The sequence below is a fragment of the Podarcis gaigeae genome, assembly GCF_964106915.1.
Source record: "Podarcis gaigeae genome assembly, chromosome: 11".
Classification (NCBI taxonomy): domain Eukaryota; kingdom Metazoa; phylum Chordata; class Lepidosauria; order Squamata; family Lacertidae; genus Podarcis; species Podarcis gaigeae.
In genome coordinates, this window is record NC_139687.1 from 25,865,890 (window position 1) to 25,887,489 (window position 21,600).

The 21,600-nt window shown below is 41.9% G+C and overlaps 1 protein-coding gene across 16 annotated transcripts in view; it reads right to left on the minus strand.

The window, feature by feature from the left end:
• Positions 1-965: 965 nt before the first annotated feature.
• PAM (peptidylglycine alpha-amidating monooxygenase) overlaps positions 966-21,600 on the minus strand; it is a 131,597-nt gene continuing 110,962 nt past the window's right edge. For 4 of the 16 annotated variants that reach the window (XM_083702245.1, XM_083702260.1, XM_083702253.1 and 1 more), the window contains 7 exons: positions 21,115-21,315; positions 17,549-17,667; positions 14,130-14,229; positions 9,823-9,876; positions 4,948-5,151; positions 2,762-2,818; positions 966-1,776 (listed from right to left, as the gene is read on the minus strand). In XM_083702245.1, coding sequence (XP_083558371.1) covers positions 1,595-1,776; positions 2,762-2,818; positions 4,948-5,151; positions 9,823-9,876; positions 14,130-14,229; positions 17,549-17,667; positions 21,115-21,315 — 917 coding nt within the window. In that variant the 3' untranslated portion in view covers positions 966-1,594. The remainder of the gene's footprint in view (positions 1,777-2,761; positions 2,819-4,947; positions 5,152-9,822; positions 9,877-14,129; positions 14,230-17,548; positions 17,668-21,114; positions 21,316-21,600) is intronic. The other 12 variants (XM_083702249.1, XM_083702256.1, XM_083702257.1 and 9 more) reach the window with 5 other exon arrangements.

Genomic DNA, 21,600 nt, shown 5'->3' on the forward strand with positions numbered 1-21,600 from the left:
GGTGGGGGAGGGGGTACGGACCATGTTTTTATTCATCAAATGGAACTTGGCCGATGTATCTAAATTATCATTGTCATGTTCTGTCAGACGCATTGCAGTAAATCTTCATTAGGGATAAAATATTATGGCTAATATAGCACGGCAGTTAAGAGACAGAGACTGCTGTCTCACCACAGCAGATGCTGCTGGGGCTGCAACTTTCCTCATCCCTGATTGGCTATGCTGTCAGGGGCTGATGGGAGATGCGAGTCCAAGGGCTTCTCATCCCCGCTATGCACGCGTCTAATTGAATTCAGCACAGATTACACTGCAACTTCAAGTTGTGCCATCTGCTATGAATTCGACAGGAGGCCTCATAGCAAAGCACTCCTCTCCAGCCTCAGTCTCCCATCTATAAAATGGGCATAATTATGACCTACTTCGGAAGGTTGCTATAATGGTTGTAGACTTTTAGTATATATAAAACACTTTGAACACTCCAAAGGGCTTTACAAATGCCAAGTGTGGAGACTGCGTGTTCATGCTATGGTAACCAGGACTGTACTTTATGATTGGGGAAGGAAATGTGCAAAAATAAAATTATTTCTATGCAAGTTGAGACACAGGTTTCCTCTTAGCTCTGACAATGTTTTATTTGAGTACATACCCTGAAGTTTGGATATACAGGCCAGATTTTTCTTTAAAAACCAACGCTTGATTTTTATACATGTAATGCAAATTTAGTTTTAGGTTTTTAAGTTTTGCTTTTTAAAAAAGAAAAAAAATGTCATGTAACAAAACATCTTCCATCTTTCATACAAAATAACACTTTGGCTTCCTTTTCCTCCCCACTGCTAGTAGAAAGCAGTGATAAAACTTTGCACTGTATTCAGTGGTTTGAGGTATTGGCTTACAAAAAGTTGCATACAAAGACCCATTCCCCTCTCCCACCTCAATGCAAAAATTCCAAAGTACACTCTGACAGCTAATGCTCTGCGAACACTTTATTACACAAATTACATTCAGCTTCTGAAAATAGTGTTCTAACAGTATAACCATCTAAAAATAAGACATCCTGGAAACACACAAATTCTCGAGGAAGAAGAAAAACCATTTTAAATAGAGGCTTTAAAAATCTTTCCCTCAAAGCAACAGAATGCTAGTGATTTTTCTTTAAAAAATAGGAGTTTTAGCAGCTTTGTTTCATTGTGGCACTAAATTCTCTCTGTTCTGTGATAGGTTAAGGGCATTGAACGTGAAAAGGCACAAAAGAAAAAATTGGAACTGAAAAAATGTTTTCTTAAAGCAGAGGCTGGGACTTATTTACAAATATAGAGAAGGTCCCTAACTGAAATCAGCAGATACTACTACTTTCAAAATCATTACTGCAATTAAAATGGGATTGTTCTGCTTTATTAAAAGGTTCACAGAAGACAATGGCACTGATATGAAATGGTCACACTCTAAAACCAAACTGAAGCCAAAGGGAGGGGGCGAATTGTGTACAGTCGCACAAAGGACTAGTACAGTTTACAATTAAATACACAAAATCTTAAAACGTGCTAAATCCGGCAATCTTTGTAGAGTCATACAAGGTAGAAATCAAAGGCCAATTTCAGGAAGATGGAGGTATCGCTGGAGGGTGAGGAACAACATCTTCCTCTTCTGAATCTGTGGCATCGTCCTCATCTTTTTCTTGGTCGCTCCCTTCTGTACTAAGTCGGTCAAATCCTTTTCGACTGTAGCCTGCACGGCTTGCAAAGAAGTTCCCAAGATTGAGGCCTCCGCCACCTTTTCCTGAAAGCAGAAACACACTTTAAGAAAGTGTTCAATGTGCCCATTATTCTCACAAGTTGCTACTTTGGATCATGATGCTTTTTGATTTCCTAAGATGGCAGCTGTGCTCGTTCAAGAACAGCAACTTCTTAGAAAACCTGTTGAGGTCAGTATAAAGTGACTCATGGAATAAGTCCTCTGATCTGCCTGTTGGAATCAGCTATATCTTCAGTTCTGTCCATTTCCCCCATCATTGCCTTCCCTTGAGAGGCGTGACATAGTCACAATACAGGATTGGCTCTCTTAGCTATAATAGCCTCCGTCTTCTTCTCTGACCCCCCCTTTAAAGTTAGCTCAGGGATTATTTTGAACTTCGGCTGAGAGAAATAATTGCAGTCATTATTTTTCTTCATTATATAAAGGGAAGATTTACAGAAGATCAATTTCTTAGTATTGTTCTGTGTCTCTAGGAACACTCTTGTGTTCCTCATCAAACCAAATCAGCCGCTCCCCAAGGCTTTACATGGTAGATAAGGGGAAGACTCAACACTATCACTACAGCATTCTCCTAAGGAATAGCTGCCAAATTCATTAGCAGAGGACAGACAATTTGTACTAGGTAGGAGGCAGGCAGGCATTTAACAGCTAATGAAGAGAATCAATGCAACACTCACTTGCTAGATACATCTGGGAATATCTCACACAAGAGCCCATAAACACATAGAGCATATACTTTCATGGATCTTTTATTAAAAATAAAAAACATTTATTGTTATTCTTTCATGGGTCTCTGACTTCTTAGGAGTGTAACACCAGATTGTAAATGAAGGGCTATGTTTATGTCCTGCTTTCCAGCCCCAATTGGCTGTAAAACCAGCTTATGAAAGATTCTCACAATAGACATCATGTTCAAGTCTCGTACGAGGAGTGGAAATGATGTGGTGTCGCTACAGTCCCCAGACTATTTCCTGCCCTCATCCTTGGTCTTTGCTTTCCCTTTACTCACCTCTAAATTTGCCCAGGATTCCCCCTGAACTTGAATCAAGTTTATGTTCGGCATCAGCTATAAAAATGAGACATATTGCTACATCAGGAGCAAGCACCCTCAAGCAGAATTATATTATCAACACACACCAGAAAATAAAGCAGGATTTGTGCAAATCAAGCTATGTGGAAGAGAAATGGAAATGAAATGGCAAAGTCTCTGTTGGGCCTTGGTGGTTTTGCTGTGTTTGCAGCTGAAAAGTAACAGCACTCTTTGTAAATGATTCTGTTCTGTTGCTGACTATTAGAATTTTACTTTCACATATCACCCGAGACGGTAAAAGACGTGGATCTGGATTTGTCCCACTGAGAAAATGAATTAAGTTCTAAAAGTGACTTCCCTTAAAATTACTTCTTTATTTTTTAAAACATGTGTTTATTAAAGATTTGTTGGTTTATGTGCAATGTCTCTTTTTTCAAGTTATATTTTCTATAATCTTAAAGCCCTCATTAACTCTATAATAAACTAGACAAACTTAGTGAAACCAAGCTAGCCTTTCAAAGCATTAAGTCAAAACATTAATTCAAATATTTCCAACAAGGTTTACTTTTGAAAAGTCATATCCATAGGGAAAAACTACATAGTAGCACTTGTTTGGAAACACCGTGTGTTGCACTGTTTATATATTGAGGTATATCCTACTTGCAGAATTGCTTCTGATATTTATAAAATGTTCCCCATGTGAAAACTACCTAAGCTTACAGGAGCTAAAAACTAGGGCAAATCCAAGTTATTGCAGATGAACATGGGGCAAGCACACTAAATAGTCTCTGAAGCGCCCCCCTCAAAGAAAACCCACTGCAATTTTTGTACCATTTTGAACTATTTCTGTTCATTGTTTCTTGGCAGCTGCTTTGACAGTTTTTAAACAACAAATAAGAATTTTTCCTGATGTGTTCCAGCTAATAAGGAAGAGGTAGCTAACCTGGAGTTTTCAAGATGCTGTTGAACTACAACTCCCATCAGTCCCAGCCAACACAGCCAATAGTCAGGGATGATGAGAGCTGTACTTTTAACAGCATCCGGAGGACCCCAGGTTAGCCACCTTTGTAACGGGCCATGAAGCCAGCATAGCATGACAGTGTAGCTGATCAGATTTGGATAAGTGACGATATCAAAAAGAGCAAGGCAATGCACTCTGCCCTCATCCTGAATGGGCCAAAATGCAGAACAGGTGCAAGTTCCACCTGAGATAATGTGAGAAGTCCCCTCCATTATTTACATATTATTAGCAAATGCATGTAATAAGGCCCCTCAGCGAGTCTTTAGTAAAGTCAAACAGCTTTTCAGTGGTGGTGGTAGATTTTGAGCAGACACCATTAAAGGAAGCTCTTTCCTCTCCTTCCTCGTCTATTCTGCTCTAAACCAATTCCTCGTTATGAACGAGAAGGGAAAGGCCACGGAAAGTTGATGCAGTGTAGAAATGGCAGATGGGAGAAGGGTTAAGCATGCCTTCTTCCTGTCCCTTCTGCACTCAAAATCCCACTTGAAGGTTTCCTTGCAATTATTGCATGGCTTTGTTTTCAGAGTTAGCTGACGGATAGTTCTTAACACTTGGTCTTTACTCTGAACCGATAAAATGGTGCTGCTGCTGAACATACATCTATGATAGGTAAGTTAATGGGTGCTGTTACTCTGGGCTATTTGCAAGCATTAAATTACAGAAATTTAAGAAAAGGAAGCAAAGGGTTGTTTGTTTTAGCACATATAGAAGGAATTCCACATCAAGGGAGGCCCAGATGGATTCTAAAGAGTAAGTTGGAGACATCCAAAGGAGAGAGCTCTTATTCAGAGCCAGCACAAAAGACAGCAAGACCACTCCATAATTGGCTGTGCTTTCTTCAGCTACCATTTTTAACATCCCAATCTTTATGAACTCACAAAGTAAAACAAAACAAAACACTGCCCCCTGCTGAAGTACTGCAAGAAAATTTAATCCGAACAGAGAAAGGAACATAAAAAGCCACTTTCCAAACCAAGAAAGCCAGAGATACAGGGATCATGGCACATCTTTTGTCTGCTCAAATTTGACTGCTGCACAGTAGTTGGGGAAATAAGCATCTCACACAGTTTTATTGTGCTGTTTCCATGAAGGTTTTGGACACGAAAAAGGATTGTTGTTACCAATTTAAGAGTTAGCTAATTACCTCCATAGATTCTTGTCTTTCTCCACCGGATAAATACTGCAATTGCCAAAAGGACGACGATTGGAATAATTAGAAGCGTCGTAATAAGGACAACAGAAACTCCGGTGCTGGCCTGCTGGACCACAGGGTGCTTTTCTTCTTTCTTTAACAATTCCTTTGACATGGGTTTGTTTGTCAGTCTGGCTTCTATGACAGCCTCTGCTTCTTTAAGAAAAGAAGGAGATTGAACAAAGATGAGGTTTTTCACGCTGTGCATATGGACTCCACGGGAACGTGGAAGTTCACTTCATAACATGTATTAAAAAATGAAAAAAAAAGAAATGTGAATTTCTGTTTAAGGAGGATGGCACTGATCACCAATGGCCAAGAGTCAATAGGCAGAGCTCAGAGCTTCTTTGGAGGAGCTGCCACCCTCTGCCTTACAGACAACCTACTCCGGGACTTGTGTGCTCACTTGCTCGTTTCCCCTACCATGGTGGAGCGGAAACCAGAGGGACTGTGGGCACCACCCTACTGGGCCTGGACCAAGGACTGCCTCATCTGGGACTCAACAAGGCCCCAAACCCATTCTGCAAACCTTTCCAGGGCCCCTCCCAGCTACTACAGGAAAGGGCATAAATACAGGGCTCACAGTTTTGAGGTATCCTGATGGGGTTGTGACATTGACCTCCCAGCAGGTGTGCCAGCTCCAGGGAGCCAAGGTTCTTGGGCCCCCTCAACCTTTTTTAAAGGGGGCCAGGGGCTCTCATTGTTGAGGCTGAACGCCGAGCCAAGTGCAGTGATGTCAGGACATTGTGTGACTTCAGGACGTTGTGTTGGGCCCCCTCAGTGTTCTTCTGAAGATGCCGTCTCTGCCTCCCAGTTTGGTGGGGAAGGGCCCAGACTAGCAGAGTCCTCCCAAAAGGAGGGATGGGGCTGACCACCATTCTGAGTTCCTGGTCTCGGGTACGATGTCTGCCCGCCCTCTGGGAATAGTAGGCAACAAAAGTAGCTCCTCAGAGCAGGCAAAGCTCTGCGGCCTGGCTCCGCTAGTGAAGCAGAACAGCTTTGCTTCAGCCGCTACCTACTCAGTGCGATACCCTCTGCAGCCTCTTCTCTAGATGCAAAGAAAAAAAACCCTTCTTTTGTGCTAGGTGGTACAAAGCAGACTGAGCCACGACTACTGCCCAAAGGAGCACCTCTGTTTTTCCCTCAGGTGGCTTTGGACCAACTGCTCAGGCTTTTTGGCAGGAACTAGGGATGCGGGTGGCGCTGTGGGTTAAACCACAGAGCCTAGGACTTGCCAATCAGAAGGTCGTCGGTTCGAATCCCCGCAACAGGGTGAGCTCCTGTTGCTCGGTCCCTGCTCCTGCCAACCTAGCAGTTCGAAAGCACGTCAAAGTGCAAGTAGATAAATAGGTACCGCTCCGATTTCCATGCGCTGCTCTGGTTCGCAAGAAGCGGCTTAGTCATGCTGGCTACATGACCCGGAAGCTGTACGCCGGCTCCCTCGGCCAGTAAAGCGAGATGAGCGCTGCAACCCCAGAGTTGGCCACGACTGGACCTAATGGTCAGGGTCCCTTTACCTTTAGGCTGCAAAAGGTCCTAATCTCAATTATGTGAAGCCCCCTGGGAAAGTCCCTAACTAATCCTTAAGAGGGGAAGGGATAACAAAGATGAGAAGGGAGGGAAAGAGAATAAAGGGTAAAAGTAAAATTAAATAGCTCCAATAAAAGGGTCAGGTTTCAGGAGTCTAACAGCCCCCCTGCCAATTTGCTCACAAACAGAGACAGTCTAGGAGGCAGGGGGGCAGCAGATCTTCCAACAAAGCTCAGAGCTCTGTCCGCTGACTCCTGCAGAAGTTGTCATCTCCACTAGTCACTGCCACCTTGAAGCCTCCTGTAAAACAATAATTAGCAGCAAGTGCAAGATGCTGAAAGATTGGTCGCCATAGAAGGAAAGAAACAGGAATTATAACTTTCAAATGAAAGACAAGCAAAACAGACCACGCTGCTATCAACTGCATGTGCTTTCATGTGCATCATGTCTTATAGGACTAGCAACTTCTAGATCACTTTTTAATAGATGTGACCACACACACAAACACATACCCTCCTCCCAGGCAGTCATTGACTTTTGCAGTTGCTACGCATGGGCAAATGCGGTTTGTGTGAAGGAGTTCGATATATGATGGACTCCATAGTCAAGGCTCATTGAGCAAGCCAAATTTCAACACCTGGAGGAAAAGCTATTTGTCTAAATCCATTATTTGTGTGCCAAAAGAATCGTATGGCTTATTTATCCTCACGACAATTTTGCAACGTTAAGTTTCCTCAACAATCCAATTTTTATAAGTGAGCTTTCAACTACCCAGTGAGTTCACGGATAAAATGGAATTTCGAAGCTCATTGTTGTAAAAGGGCTGCTTTGGCAACTCTCATCTTGGCATGATAATTCCAGAAGGTGGCCTTTGGCTGCCACAGCTGGGCAAGGCAGGAACCGCCAAATCTCACAAGATGTCTGTCCTCGTGAGATTTCAGCCCTGCCATGCTTGTGTGCTAATGCAGTTTCTTGACAAGGCTGATGGGGGGGGGGGAGGGAAAGCTTTGAAAAAGATGTTGCTTGGTAACTTTCAAATGCAGTCAACTCATCAGTAGCAGTCCGTGGGATGGTGTTGCTCGGCTCTGGCTTCCCAGTGCCCAGTATCACTGCCAGTTACCAAGAGACGAGCGTAAGAAGCAGGGAGCTGGGTGCAGTGTGCGCTCATAAGACTGGCTTCGCTGCTGAAACCACAACACACTGAGCTCCCTCTGCCTCGTCTATCTCCGTCTCAGTAACTGTCCCACTAACCACTGCTACAGCCAACACTGGTTGCAAAGAGTGTTCATCCACAAGGCCCAATTCTCAGACTCTTTTTCATTTACTATCATTAATCTATCCTGAATCTTTTCAATATACAGTGGTGCCCCGCAAGACAAACGCCTCGCAAGACGGAAAACCCGCTAGACGAAAGGGTTTTCCATTTTGGAGGCACTTCGCAAAACAAATTTCCCTACGGGCTTGCTTCGCAATGTCTTGCGAGTTCCTGCGGGTTTTTTCCCCTCCCCCCCTTTTCCTAAGCCGCTAAGCCGCTTAACAGCTGATCGCTAAAAGCCGCTAAACCGCTAATAGCGCTAATCCGCTAAGCTGTCAATGGGCTTGCTTCGCAAGACGAAAAAACCGCTATACGAAGAGCCTCACGGAACGGATTAATTTCGTCTTGTGAGGCACCACTGTAATTGGAGCATTTACAAAGCTACCTCGTAAAGTTGCAAATGATTGTACAGTTGTACCTTGGTTTTCGAACAGCTTAGTTTTTGAATGTTTTGGCTCCCGAACGCCGCAAATCTGGACTGTTTCACTTTGCAAATGTTCTTTGCAATCCGAACGTCCGGCGGGGCTTCCGTGGCTTCTGATTGGCTGCAGGAGCTTCCTGCAGCCAATCAGAAGCTGCACTTTGGTTTCTTTCTTTTTTTCAAGTTTTTTTATTGATTTTCACAAAATTATAAACCAACAAACAAACATAAATCATAACCTTATTAAAATTACACTTATTAACATTGTTAAGTGACTTCCTTGCTTCCCCTTGGTTGAATTTCTTATTGATTTTAACATATAAATTATAAAATGTACCACAAAACTTATCACTTATACAATCTTTTTTAGACTTCCATCAGCACCTCTGATGATCCACCGTTTTAACCACTTCTTATGCATTTCTTAACTTTATATTGCCTTTACATCTCTTAACAAATCATCCTTCCCCTTCTCCATTTTTGCAATACTTCCAATAATACTTCTCACAAAACTTCTTAAATTCCGTAAATTTACTCCAGTCTTCCGTGAATTTATGGTTTTGCCGGTTTCAAATCCTTCCTGTTAGTTTATCTAGTTCTGCATAGTCCATTAACTTCATTCTCCATTCTTCAATCGTCAGGCTGCACTTTGGTTTCTGAACGTTTTGGAAGTTGAACAGACTTCCAGAAAGGATTCCATTCGACTTCCAAGGTACGACTGTATTGTTAAGAAAACAAACCACTTTTAAGTTGTGGGGGATTTAGAGAAACGGTAGATGGCACCTCCAGCATCATCTCTCCCACATTCCCCATTGGCAGTACTCAAAATTCTTGTTTTCAAGTGTAAATGCACTTTGAACACGTCCTCACTCTTCTCACTGGGAGGTAGGAGACATTAAGTTGTTTTGGGTGGGAGGCATTTTGGTTTCTCTGCTTTCAATTGCATGTATGTGTGTTGTTTGCAACTATGTTAATTAGCTTGTATGTACATTCAGAGGTGGATTTAGGGCAGCACGACTGGTTCCCCCACTCAGGGCACTGAACCAAGAGGTCACCATCCTGCCTCCTTCCCCAAGCCCAGTAAGTGCTTGCTTCGGGAAGGAGGCATGAGGCCAAATTTTGGCATGATTTTACCAAGATTCAACGTTGTGTACATTGATATCTGAAAGCATGGCCCATTTTTAAAATCATATTTTAGGAAGTATTTAAAACATTAAAGAGATTCAGACTTTCTTTTCTTGCCTTGTTAAAGAAGCCCATAAATAGGAACTCCTAAGATCATTGCTGTCAGTTGCCTGAGCTCTACCTTCCTTAGCATAAGGAGAGTCGCCATAACTCTTAGTGCTTTTGTATTTAGGAATAACAAATACAACTGAAAAATCTTGACAAGTATTAAAGTTTTAATTTGCTTACACAAGTGCTTTCCAGACAGCTATTTGCACATAGAAACCATAGTGACTATTAAGTTGAGGAAGATCCCCAAAACATATTTTATCTTGTTTATAGTAATACAAGGCCATCACATTTCCCCCCAAGGCAGTCAAACGGAGACAAGGCTAACCTTTTATTTCCTGTACCTCAATCCCAGCCTTCTTGACAGACCGATGCTCCATTTCTGCAACACACACACACAAAAACAGTTTTAAGCCCTTGTGATGTGTGTGATTCATAGAGGTTGTAATGGCCACCATTTGTGACACACAATTGCCTTTACAAGCCTGCACTACTTAGAAGATTAGCAGGGCTGGTCTTAATTGGCAATATATGCAAAATCTATGGGACACAGTAGCTAAGTACTCTCTCTCAAAACTCAAAGGGTTTTCTACCTTTGTAACCAGTATAGTAACCTCAGGATTAAGTATGACTTGCGCCCAAACCAATCTGTTAAAATGGGGGTGAAACTGGATTCGGATACTGGGGCAGATCCAGAATTGGCCCACCCACCACAGGCCACCTGAGATGTCATGATGGCTTCATCTCTAGGTATGCTCCTGATTCTTCCTTTGCAGCCACAGCTTCAGAATCAGTGCTGAATGAAAACCCCACTTTTCGCAGGGATCTGCTCCATTAGGGAGCTCCTAAGACGAGCCAGTTCCAGCAGGGCTTGCATTCAGTGCTGGATTTAAATTGTGCTGAATTCAGAGGGAAAATGGGGAATGCATTCTAAGGTTCCTGGTTGTTTCTTCTGCAACTGATGCTTTACCTGCCCCACATGCCATATCACACGTGGGGCAGGTGGGTATGTATGGCTGGTGGCTTTGCAGGCCTAATTTGATCTGTGGGCCAGATCTTCCCCACCCCTCAGTTAAAGCACCATCTTTCTTAGATGGGTACACTTCACCACATCTGAAAATTCTGCATCAAGGAAGCCTGTGCTCAAGATATATTTATGAACATCATGGAAACCAAAACCTGCCCCTCATTTGCACAATATATTCCCAGTTAAATACTTTCGCATAGGCTTGCACGGTGGGTGGCTTGGAAGAAATGACTCAGCTTTGCAGAGCACAGACACTGTCCACTGAAGCTGAGACTTAGTGGCATTTTGATTCCAAGGCTTTGGTTGGCAACACCCCAGCATTCAAAAACCTCTAGTTAACATCAGATCCTAAAAAGACTATGCAAGAACACTTACATATTATGGCACTATCAATATATTTGGGAAAGCTGCAGATAACATCGTTGCTGCTCCATTCCTTTAGACATTAAGATTTATTACCTTCATACATCCTTATTCTTCCCATTGTTGCTGAAGACTACACTCTTAATCATACAAGAAGCCTTTTGCTTTTTAAAGCCACTAAACCGAGCGAATTGAATGAGAATGGCAAAGATGCTCATCTAGGGGGATTACTGAAGAGACAGACAAGAAGTTACTGTCATAATGCAGCAGTAGAGAAACTTCTTTGGCCAGATTATTTTATCTCCCATGGGCAAAATGTGACAGGTGGGCAGGGAGCTGGGACGCGGGTGGCGCTGTGGGTAAAACCTCAGCGCCTAGGACTTGCCGATCGTATGGTTGGTGGTTCGAATCCCTACAACAGGGTGAGCTCCCGTCTTTCGGTCCCAGCTCCTGCCCACCTAGCAGTTCGAAAGCACGCCTAAGTGCAAGTAGATAAATAGGTACCACTTTATAGCGGGAAGGTAAACGGCATTTCCTTGTGCTGCGCTGGTGTTGGCTCGCCAGAGCAGCTTCGGAAAAAAAAAATGTGACAGGTGGGCAGTAACCTAACATCTCTATGATGTTAGGTGATGCCGTGCTTTGAAGTTCCAATCGTTAGGACTTCAAAGCACAGAGCAGCACTGTTTGAAAGCCTCTGCTGGGGTGCCTGAACTGAGCAGAAATTTATTCCTGTTCAGCAGCTGACTAAGTCCTGCTGCCTTGGCTTTGCAACCCTGTCCCCTCCTGGAGACAGGTGCATGCAGCCAAAGCAGGATGCATACCTGTCCATCACCTGATGTCACCAGTGATGTCACCAGATGGGCGGATATGGCTTGGGGAAAATTGCTTTGTAGACTAAACTGGACGCCTTGGTGTGCCAAGACTGGCTTACAGGTTGGAGTTTCCCCACCTATGTCAAAAGGGAGGGAATCATGTGACAAGTGCTGAATTATCTTATGCGTATTTACATTTGTGTGTGTTCACACAGTGAAGAGAGGAAAATATGGGACCTGTAAACTGCATGTGCCGCTAAGCTAAGGGATGGGATCAGTTCTTGGGAACAACAGGGCCAACCCTCATTTCTGAATGTCAGTCAGTCAATTTATTGCTTTATTGCTGCAAACATAGGTCAAAACAGAATTGTTCATGGAATTGCGGCGTGTTTTACACCATCCTCTACCAAGAGCTGTTTTCCAAAACCTTAGTCTTAGTGAAAAAGCTGAAGTTGTGGGTATTCCATTGCAGAGGAAATAATCAGTTTTCTGTGGTACCAAACCAGCCACAGAGATTCCTAGACACTTCAATCAGGAGCACCTGTATGGCAGAGGCAAGTGACCATTGCTCAGCAGCTCACCTGAGGCATAGCTACTGAATCCACCCTTGAAAAGGAAGAGGGGAGGGAATAAGGAGTGCACAGACAAGCAAATGACCAACCGCCAGCAGTCAGAGGTAGGTGGGATGGGAAGGGACACAATTCTGTATTTGGGGTGATAGATGACACTTCAGAATGGGATGGTAGTGGCCCTAAAGTGATTGTGTCTTATTATTTTATGCAGGCAGGCTTGGGAATCCTTCTGAATCAAAAACAGAACAGAAATAAAGTAAATGGCATATAAACCATGCATATCATAGCAAGCAGTTGCATTTGTGGCTCTAAATGTTGCAAATGGGAAGCAAGTTTACTCTGCAATTTGTACTTAAAATATATAAATCTCATCTGGCTTTGTTTCATTCTGATTGGTGGTGTTATTCCTTGTTTTATTGTTTTTATTGTGGTTGTATTCTGCCTCAGATGCTTTTTTTGGGTACGAGATTGTAAAACAAACTTGGGGGAACCCCCGCCCCCAATAAATAGTATACAACAGAACTGTCGAACGATTTGTGAGTTTATACCTTTAAAAAGAACAGAGCTACTGAAGGGGACACCGTCAGCCAAGAAGGTTTAATGACCAAGTGGCAGCAAATGTTCCAGCGGGAGCAACATATTTAGGCTAACAAGATGTGAAAGTGGCTTAGGAGAGTGAAAATTAAGTTATTCAGCCAGTGGAGTGACTACCATTCTCAGCTGACTTGTCAATGGACATTAAATGCCAGATGCTGAGGGACAAGATGGGGATGAAGTGATCTCTAACAGGATAATATGCCAGGCATGGCAGCACAGCATTTAATGCTGCAAACCATCTTGGTGAACCTCTAAAAGGGCAAAAATTGACAAGCGAGTCCTACATCCCTCCCCCTTACTAATTAAAAATGAATTTTAAAAATCAGTGGGCTGCAGCCAATCTTAGTTCTACTTAGTGCTTTTTTTAAAAAAAATGAAACAAAAATAGGTGTCGGTACTCTCCATGAAGATGTTACAGTAAGTGCCACACTTTTAATGTGTGGGGGATGGGAGGAAAGGTGCTGGTACCTTTGTACCCTTGAGTACCCCCAGAAAAAAAATCCAACAAAATAGCGATATCCAACTAAACAATTTCATTAGAGCAAGGATTTTTCTTTGTACAATGAAACTTTCTCCTCCAGTCCTCTCCCAATGACTGACTTGTACCCTCCCCAAATTTGCTCTGGAAGGTTGGGGAAAACCCTTAAAACCTTATTCTGTGAACCACCCTGAGACCTGGGGGTATAGGGCGGAATATAAATTCAATTCAATAAATATAAATATAAATTAAATATAAATATAAATATAAATATAAATATAAATAATATAAATATAAATAAATAAATAAATAAAATACAAATAAGTAAAAATAAGTAAAATAAATAAATATATTAAATATAAAAAAATAGGTTAAAGGAATGGGTGGTATACAAATTTGATGATGATCTTCATAATATACAAATGCTGCAAATATTCAGCACATAAAATTAACACAAGTACTCTTAATTTTGTTCACTATTACAAATCAGATAAACATACTAAATCAGATCACAATCAATTTCAAGCATCAGAAAATTTTCTGATTCAAAATTTCCTAGAAAACACATCACTGCTCTTGGTACAGCCAAAATAGGCTGTCTCCTTGTGCTAAACTAGAAACACTGAAATCCAGTATCTTTTTTGGAATTTGGAAAATATGTCCAACCCTTTTAATGAAATCTTGCTGCAGAAATGTTCTTAAAAAAGGGATTAAGAAAGCAGGGTCGCTGATTAAGTATGTGCCTGAAAATAATGCTTGAAATGATTGAAGGCAAACACAACTTACTTTCTGGGGATGCAAATTTCCACACTGTGTTGGCGTGAGCGTCACCAACATACACTGTTCTGTCGTCGGAAGCAACAATGTCATGTGGCATCTCAAAATTCTGTCAATGTAAAGAGCCAAAGAATTACAATTGGAGATCATCACAGTACAACACAAAAGCTCATTTAGAGCCCTTTGTTCAACGATTAGATGTAGAATTAAACTCAGGAAATGTTTTAAGCTTTGTTAATATGTGAAAGGGTGCACAAAGTCCCAATGATGGAGCAGAGGTGTCCTATTGTACAGCAATATGATTTGCAGGTTTGCGGTGAAGTCTTTTCACTACAGAACGACATGGCAACAGACAACCCATCAGGCTTCAAACAACATGACCCTGCTGCATTATCTTGCCCTGTCAATCTCTGGTAAGCTAATCATGATGCTTAAGATTACTGCATTTAAGAAGTGCTACATAAAAGCTAAAATGATAATCAGTATACAGGGCCGGCCCAAGACATTTCAGCACAGAGGCGGACCCCAAAATGGCATGCCCTCCCCCCCCCCCAGTGAAGAAGAGGGTCAGGGAAGATCTACAACAGGAACAATGAGGAAAGAAAGATGGACAGTGGGATCTGCTGCCCCTGTGGACTCTGCTGCCTGAGGCAGTTGCCTCACCTTGCCTCATGGTGGGCTGGCCCTGTTCATACAGACCAGTGATGGGGAACCTGTGGTTCGCCAGATGTTAAAGGTAAAGGTAAAGGGACCCCTGACCATTAGGTCCAGTTGTGACCAACTCTGGGGTTGCAGCGCTCATCTCGCTTTATTGGCCGAAGGAGCCGGTGTACAGCTTCCAGGTCATGTGGCCAGCATGACTAAGCTGCTTCTGGCGAAGCAGAGCAGCGCATGGAAACACTGTTTACCTTCCCGCCAGAGCAGTACCTATTTATCTACTTGCACTTTGACGTGCTTTCGAACTGCTAGGTTGGCAGGAGCAGGGACCGAACAACAGGAGCTCACCCCGTTGTGGGGATTCAAACCACCAACCTTCTGATCAGCAAGTCCTAGGCTCTGTGGTTTAACCCACAGCATCACCCATGTCCCTGGGCTCCAAATAATAATCATCCCTGCCCACTGGCTAATCTGGCAGTAACTGATGGGAATTGGAGTTGAACAACATCTGGAGAGCTCATGTTCCCTATTTCTCAACAATAAAATCTCTCCCTGCACCAACTCTCTCTGTGCCTAGCAGGGATAACACCAGCCACTAGTAGAAAGGACACACAGCACTGGGAAGTATCTTAGATTATACTGGAGCCTGCATCCTTACTTTAAAACTGATGAAATGTAGATTTTTAATAAGCAATACTGATTCCCATTCTAGATAACCAGAAATTAAAATGCTGCGTGGGTTGGGAGGGAATTTATTCAAAGCCAATCTGACATTGAATTTAAGTTTTCAAATTAGACAGCTATCCCAGAGTACTAATTAATTTTAATCCACCGGCATGCTGACATCACATGCATGGTGGCAGTTTCAGACAACTTAGAAGTGGAATGAAATGGGAAAGGGAAAACAAATAATAATGCAGTGACTTGGCCCCAGTCTAGCGGAATCTCTTTCCTTTATGTGGCTTAACAAATCAAATTTCAACCCTGTCTATTTTTGACTCTAGCCTAATTAAATAAAAGGACTTTTCATATGAAGCAATAAGCTGCTGTGTGCCAAGTAACTTCTGAGTTAGAAACTGTGTGTGGCACAATTTAAAGCTAGCTTGCCTTGTGGAAAATAAAGGAGGGGAAAATCATTTCAGCTTGGTTCACGGTGGTATTTTGCAGATTTACTTCTTTAGTGGAGGGCTACTTGAGAACCAATTTCAACCAGAATCCAGCTATTCTTCTTCTTGTTAATCAGTTTTTATACTGCTTTTCAACCCAGTCTAAACCCTCGAGGTGACATTTCACAATATTAAAAAAGCTAAAAAGCTAAAAATCAACAACAACACAGTGATAAGATCAACTCAAACACAAAACAAGATCCAGCAGCATGATGTAAAACTCAAGTTTCCAAATACTTTTATGAATGCTCTGCTAGCCTTGCAAAGCAGAACTGGGACCCAGGAGTGAAACTCTCACACAGATGGCTTTTCTCTCTCTCTCTTTCTCTCTCTCTCTCTAGAGGGGCATTCTCTTACTTTAAAGTTCCCTCTCCTTTTAGAAACCCTTCACATCTCTCTGACCACAGAAGCTTATTGATCCCTCAACAGACACTGGTTCCTATTAACGTAGGCCCTTTGTCAGCAGGCAGCTTAAATTCACTCTCTTTCAGATTCATTTCATGGAAATTTCAAATTCCAAAGCAACAGAGATCACTAAGAAAATCTGAAAAGGACCAGCCTTCTTACTCAGCAACCAAGAATGCTCTCAACTTGCTTTGCAATTGGGGCTTGTTCATTTTATTGCTCACTTAGAATTGAAGCCCTTTCGGTGTAATTTTGTAATTAGCCCAGTATCCCAGCTGTGACCAAATTCAGTTCTGCATATTTCAGGAAGCATCTTAGGTAACTAATGGCTTAGGTTAAACTGATCATTTACAACATAATGATTAAGGGGAAAAGATACAATACTAGCATGCTTCCTCGCCCCCCCTGCCCCAGTGCTGTTTTATTGTTGGCTACCACTATTTTCTGAGGAAGCAAGATCCACATAGATTAAACATATTGCTGGTGATCATGAAGAGTGCAAGTAAATTCAATCCGTATTTACATTTCCTCTGCATATTCAAAATGCAAGCCAGCCAGACATGGCTCCCGTTCCCTCCTGTGGTCACCAATAAGCTTTTGTCCTCATCCTCATCCCTCTTGCCCTTTAGAAAATCCCCCTCCTTCTCCTCTTTTAATTAGTAAGGCAATGCATGATAGATTGCATGAAAGTTCATGCAGAGCTTTACGAAAAGGCGGCTTGCCTTAAGCTTAGGTGAGAGGCAACACTCGCGGCAAGGTCAGTATTTAATTCACCCATATGCACATCTTATTTCAGAGTCAAAGCCAGCAAGTAGCTGCACCATAGGAGGAGGAGGAGGAGGAGGAGAAGGAGGAGGAAGGAAAAGTGCAAGTCTGAGGCTTGTTCCTGTGGCACAATAAGTATAGCTTATTGTGATGTCCTTGAACTCACTGTCAATGACCAGTGAATAGGTGTTTCTCTGATCCAGGCATCAGGATCCTAAACTATCTTTTTTAGGGGACAGATCGTTAACTACAGCCTTACAACACAACATCCAAAGTTTAACTAGGAAGAATAATTTTGTTTCACCTGCTAGGTAATTTGGAAAAAAAAAATTCATGCTGAAGTTTGAAATGTGCAGAAGACGTGGAAAGGGAAGAAAAAGAAACGAGTGTTCATGCATTTTTAATAAAACCAAGTGATGCTTCACGACGTGTTACCTTTCTAAGTGGAATGAAAGTGTCAATGATTTCTCCAGTTGAAAAGTTCATCACGAATGCTTGCACGGGCACCATGTCTCCAGGGTACGGCTTTCCATTAACTGCAAACAGCAGACCACCTGCAAAGACACATTTGTTCTCCCGTGATCTGTTTGGGGCTTATAATCTTCCTTTTTATTACAACCCAGTCTTAAGCACAACAATGCAGGTTAGGAAAAGGCTGACTCAACGAGCCAGTTAGTGGTTTATTTGCAAGCATGCAGCAGCTCATGTAGACTTTGGAAATAGTCGTTCTAATAGTGAGGATGGACTCAAGACCTTCCCCCAAACAACAGATGCAACTTTTCAGCCATGACTGCTAGGAAGCAACTGGCAGTCCTCTGAATTAGAATCAATTGGGAAAAGGGAAATATAATGAAAAATAAATGCATGAGAAATCAAATGAAGTTAGCACTCCAGACTCTCTCTTGTCTTTTAAGCTGACTCTTGGAATATTTTCATTGACCATTATTCAAATATATACCCCACCCGTCAGTCACTTTGCTACGGGTCACAAATAGCATGAGAAGAGAATTTCCACAAGGCAACTTTCCTGTTTCCTCCTTCCCTCTCCAGCCCTCTGCACTCCCTTCAACACTCTCTATACCAGGCTTCCTTAACCTCGGCCCTCCAGATGTTTTTGGCCCACAACTCCCATGATCCCTAGCTAGCAGGACCAGTGGTCAGGGATAATGGGAATTGTAGTCTCAAAACATCTGGAGGGACGAGGCTGAAGATGTTTGCTCTATACAGTTGTACCTTGAATCCCAAACTCCTTGCTAGTCAAATGTTTTGGCTCCGGAGCACCACAAACACGTAAGTGAGTGTTCCAGTTTGCGAACATTCTTTCGAACACAAATGTCCGACGCAGCTTCCACAGCTTCTGACTGGCTGCAAGAGCTTCCTGCAGCCAATCGGAAGCCATGCCTTGGTTTCCGAACATTATGGAAGTCGAATGACTTCTGGAATGGATTCCGTTTGACTTCCGAGGTACAACTGTATGAGGTTGGGGAAGACACAATAAGTGTGAACGATGGGGTGCAGAAAACTGCTGAGAGCGGGGGGGGGGGCGGACACAAAAAATCAGAGGCACCTTATGTAAGTGGATGGAAAAGTTCTCTTGCCCAATTCTATGCTACTGAGGATCCAGGCCATAATCCATATCTAGTATAGTCATGGTATTTGGTTCAGGGCAGTCAGCCTTGAAAAGTTTTCAGCACTAAAAATAGGAGCACAAGAAACCATTTCTCCTGCTCCAAGCGGGGAACCAGAGAACCTATGCAGACATGACCTGAGTTTGAGCAATAATAATTAAAGACACACCACTGAACATTAAGAGGACTAGAATGATCACAGTGCAGTTTTTCAGTAAAATGATTGATAGGCCATTTTTTTAAAGATCAGTCCAGAAAAAACTATAGGCATATATTTAAAGACTTGTTACAGATTCTTCCAGACATTCAGTAATTATCATTTCTCTCTAGTGCATCTTACAATAACCAAGAAGTTCACTTGCTAATGTTCTTGTTTTAGTTTTCTATCGTTAGGTTTATATGGCACAATAAACTATTGTAAACCATATATTCTTCTAGGCATTTGATGATATATTCCTTCTGCTGATGTTTTTGCTGTTTTTCCGCTGAATTTGTTATCAGAATGGTTTTACTGAAATGTATTGCTTTACATACTGTGCCTTTTTGGCTTTCAACCTTTTTGTAGTGTGCAACAAATAAGTCAATTAAAGCAACAACAACAATTTTAGACTATGGTTTAGTTATACATGATTTGTGAACAAGGACTTATATGGGCCCACCTGTCTGTAATGTATTTCGTGTAATGTACCAGAAGCTGTGACTCTTGTTCCTAGCCTTTTCACACCTTTGAACATTCATTTACAGCTATCTTCTAATTACTAGATTTCTACTTGCCTCTCCAACAGAGATATTTTCCTCAATTGAAAAAGTTCTCCCTAAAGAGAAAACATTGCCACTACTGGCATATTTAGGCAGACTCTATTCTGTTTTCGTACACAATGACAGTCTTGTAATTACAGTCTTCTGGGCTGAGAACTGGCTCCAGGAAAGGCGTGCTTTTCTCTGTTACAAACTACAGAGACCAACTACACCTGTCACGGAATTCCCAGCATCCTTTCCTAGTACAAACAGCAGCTGTGGGAAGGGAGACCCATTTAGAGGAGGGGTGATACTCTGGGGAAACAGGATCTAATTCTTTGTTCCCACACAGTAGGTCTGATCCAAAACACACCTCAAAGCAGTTATTTATCCCATAGATGCATTTTGAAGTAGAAAAAGGTGTCAAGAGTGCAAATCATGGCATTTCCAAGTCACACTGAGCTTCCTCTGTGAATAAATTTTGGGGTACCCCCCTTCCCACAGTGAATGGTTTGCTAGTAGGTTTCTCCTTTTGGGGAAATTAAGCAATGCAATATGGCTGAATAAGATGCAGCAGAATTACCACCTCAGCACATATTTACAAAGCTGAAATATGATTCTAAAAAACAGTTTTAGTGTATATTTCTGTTTCTCTCGTCAAATACTGCAATTACGTTCACACTGCTCATTAAATTATTGCAAACTTTTCAGTACCGAATATTATCTAGACAATATTGTACTTTTGTATTGTAATATTTGCCCTTTTAATTTTCTCTCTTCCTTTATGCTTCAATTTTTAATTAAGAGGTTTAATACCCAGCATTCTTGTTCTCATGTTAAAATTTCTAATTTCTTCCTCTACTGGTGTAGAAATATTTTTGTGTTCTCTCTAATGACACTTGAAATAGCTTTTTGAATCTGCAGCCGCCAATGAAGAAGGTGGTATGTATTTAAAAAACATTTGTCTCAGAGGAGGCCTTTAACATTTAGATATTGGCAGCGATTACTGTTTATGATAGTGAGACAGAGAACAGGTTTAAAAATCTCATATAAAAACGGTGAGATCAAACATAGCATGAGTTGGCATATACAACTATTACCATGACCACCAGCACCACTGTTTATTCAATTTATATCCTGCTCTTCCTCCCAAAGAAGCCCAGGGTGGAAAACAGATCTTAAAACAATATAATTTTAAAACTTCTAAAATTATCCCTCTTGCACACCCCCAAAATCTTCTCTAGGGGTAGACATGGACAGGAAGGGGGGGAAAGAAACTGGAACTTGCGGTGTGCAAGTGGATTTCTATTGTACAAGTAGGCTAAGACATTTCTGTAATTAAACCTGAGAAAAGTATTTAAACTTGAGAAGGCTCAAGTTTCCTACCCTAGCTCCAGTTTTTATAAAACCGTGGTTAAGTTAGATAACTGCTGCTTTCAAATTGCAGCCTGGGACCACAAAAAGGTTGCCACAAAGGCTTAAAAAGGAGCTGGTGGAACTTTCAATCCTTCAAATTAAGTACATTTATTATTTTAATAATATGCTACGTTAAGAATACTACTTCTACAATCACTTAAGGAAACAAAGCAGGTCTCTCATACATGACATTAGGTGTTGTTGTTTTTAAGTTATTACCTGGGGCATATGAAACTGCAAATACTTCTCTTCCAAACAGTGGGTGCTTGATTTCTTTAATAAATTCTCCTGTTTCTGGCTTAAAACACTGGATCCGACCATTTTCTCTGTCTGCTACACAGAGTTGACCAAAATCAGACACCAGTGTTAAGCTGTGGGGGATGCTAAACTGGCCAGGTTTAGTTTGTCCAAGAGAACTCTCTGAAAGGAGAAAACATCCGGTTAAAGTCCAACTGCTCGCTACTTATAATGAGAAATCCTGATATTTTAAGCTAACAAGAAACTGTACACTGAAATGGTTTATGGTCCAAACATATTAGATTTCAAACTGTGCACTGAAAGCATTAAGCATCCTATTCACAATGCCGGGTGTTAATAACTGAATTTCATGCAACAAAACCTGTTAAGAGGAGGACTTTGAAATTTCTCCACAAGAAGCTAAATAGATGTACAATGGTACCTTGGTAGTCAAACGTCTTGGCTCCC